General features: G+C 49.5%; 1 protein-coding gene across 4 annotated transcripts in view; it reads left to right on the top strand.

The window, feature by feature from the left end:
• The window catches only part of LOC119581021 (glycine receptor subunit alpha-3-like), a 54,821-nt gene that overhangs the window by 40,623 nt on the left and 11,698 nt on the right, over positions 1 to 2,500 (top strand). For 2 of the 4 annotated variants that reach the window (XM_037929289.1, XM_037929290.1), the window contains exon 3: positions 1 to 1,610. This exon is cut by the window's left edge and continues 584 nt beyond it. The exons of the other annotated variants lie outside the window; for them this stretch is intronic. In XM_037929289.1, the coding sequence (XP_037785217.1) occupies positions 1 to 1,496 (1,496 nt within the window). In that variant the 3' untranslated portion in view covers positions 1,497 to 1,610. Of the gene's footprint in view, positions 1,611 to 2,500 lie in introns of those variants that run through there. 4 annotated transcript variants of the gene reach the window in all.

Below are 2,500 nucleotides of genomic sequence, written 5' to 3'. Positions count from 1 at the left end.
GTGTAGTGAAAAGAGACACTCTCGCGCTAAGCCATCGGGGGAGGAGGAGGGAGAGGGAGAGGCTTTACACGGAAATGATCTTGCACGACTCGACGGCGTCCAGGAGAGTCAGGCACCGCAGGCACAAAAACGCACAAATGGCAACCATCATAAACGACCAGAATGAGATTCCGAACGATCTGGCATTTTCAGAACTTGAGAAGGAAATGACAGACGAAGGATACCACTGGCAGGATTTCGTCGCACCGAGCGAGGGGACGGATCACAACATCCAGACAAATTTATTTATGTCACCGATCGGAGGAACTCATCCAGAAAACTCACCAAAACTTTCCGTTCCTACAGATTATGTCCCACTTCATCTTGATAATCAGCAGTTCCTCCTTGCCCCCGAGCCGTCGAGCGAACAGTCGGGGAAAGGCCCGCCGATGCAGTATCCTCTGATCAAGAGACGGAAGCCCAATTTCTATTCAAAATTGAGCGTTGCTGACAGGGAGACATATATGAGAAAAATGAATTTCAAGGGATATGAAAAGAAGCAAGAAACCGAGGCTGAAAGCTCGAGGTCAGTAATTCAAAGTGACGTTGACGACATACCAAATGAACTTGGTTTTACAGAAAGTGACAGTTACTTTGAGAATGACCTGAGTAATTACATAGGCTCGCCAGTGACTATGTCAAACGTTGTGCCTCTCACACAGATAGAGTCCCCGACATTCGCTCCAAATTCACAGGTTTCTAGGCCGGTGGCAACCATATCTACCACTGAAGCCCCGCCTGGCGTACGTATGACAACTGTACCCTCCAGCACTGCCTCAGTTACCATACCGGTGAACGTACGACCTTCCACAACAATAACAGCAAATGAGGCGACAGTGGCTACAACTGAAACTTTGCCAACATCTTTAACAACAATAACTTCGACTAACGCCCCGCCAACTTTATCTTCTGATATGGATGGAGTAATCGCGGGTCCATCTTACTCGGAAAACATATCCACAACCAGTACTACAACAGTTGACATACTTGTGGATTCCAACACAACTCTAAAAACTACAGCTCCTCGGTCAATCACTACGACTCCTCCTTCTATTTCCACAATGGTTCCCAAAGGAAACGAAACCGGAAATGAATATTCTGAAGAAGACGGGGTTCAGACAGGCACGGATGAAGCGGAGTCCGAAGCAGAAACGGACCAAAAGTCTTCGTCTGAGAAGGAGAAAGACACGAGCTTTTTGGTCCCTGCTTTCATACCTGCTAAGCTTCCCTTCGGCCCATTCATACCTAACAGGAAGAAGACAAAGAACACAAGAATGAAAACAAAACTCTGGGGAGTCATGCCCAAAAACAAGGTGTTTTCGATGTACCCAGACGGGAAAGAAAACGGTAAGAAGGCTGGAGACTTTATGATCAACGTTCTTTCACCTCTTTTTGGGCTGGGGAAACAAAAAATCGCGATCAAAGAATCGCAAAATCCTCCTAGAATACGACAATGAGAGGAGCCACAATGAGGAGCTTTACAACAGCATTGGAGGCTCATTTATGCCGACCATCGACGAGGAGGTCGAGCGCCAAACCACGGCTTACCCATACATCCCCTTCGTGCGCCACCAGAAACACAGGATGTTCACTAGCAGCAAACTCCACGGCGGATTCGCGTTCATCGACAGAATGAAGGGTCGCGAGGACCCGCCACTCGTCCTCAGGCCACAGGAAGGCGAGTCTGCAACCCGCAGCCAGAATCTGGTTGTTTTGGGCCACGTGGGAGACGACACGATAATGGAAACACTGAGAGATTGTACACAGTACTCGATCTTTAACTTAACCGACCACTACAATATAGCTGAACTTACTCGAGACTCTTCGAACCCCGAGCGTCAGCTCATTGTGTACTTGAACCTAAAAAGTATAAATTACGAAGGATACAGCATTGTATTGGAAAGAGCGAAGAGGATCTTGGACCATCTGTCCTTCAATCACGGCGGGCTAACCCTGTTCAGCGTCATACCAAACGACGAAGACTCCATCAACACCACACGGAGCAAAGAGGTGAAGACCTTCCTCCTAGCACTAAACGACGACGTCCTGGACTACTGCGCTCGCGACTATCCTTCTTGCTACGGCACGGCCAACCTGGAGCCTATCCTGCAGAACCTGGAGCGCGGCTACCACAAGGACACCGGCTTTGACATCTACGACGCAAGCGGCCGCACCCGCGGGACCTGCGCCTCCAACGAAGTGTGCGGCACCGAGAGCCCCGCCATCGTTACCAATCCCAGCGTGGACCTTAGCGTAGAACAAACCCTGACGGACCTTGGGAACGCAGTCTGTCGTTCCACCGACCATATCATGCTGGAACTCATAGCCAATATGCCCACTTACGACTTCGATGACTATGCGAGGGCTTTCGAGAACGTGAAGATTGAGAGCGGCAGGGACTGGCTAACGAATGTGCGGAGAAGACATAGCAATCTGATGTGAACACGCAGGCTAGATCTTT

Source organism: Penaeus monodon, chromosome 14 (assembly GCF_015228065.2).
Source record: "Penaeus monodon isolate SGIC_2016 chromosome 14, NSTDA_Pmon_1, whole genome shotgun sequence".
NCBI classification, from domain to species: Eukaryota; Metazoa; Arthropoda; class Malacostraca; order Decapoda; family Penaeidae; genus Penaeus; species Penaeus monodon.
This window is presented reverse-complemented; position numbering and strand designations above follow the sequence as displayed.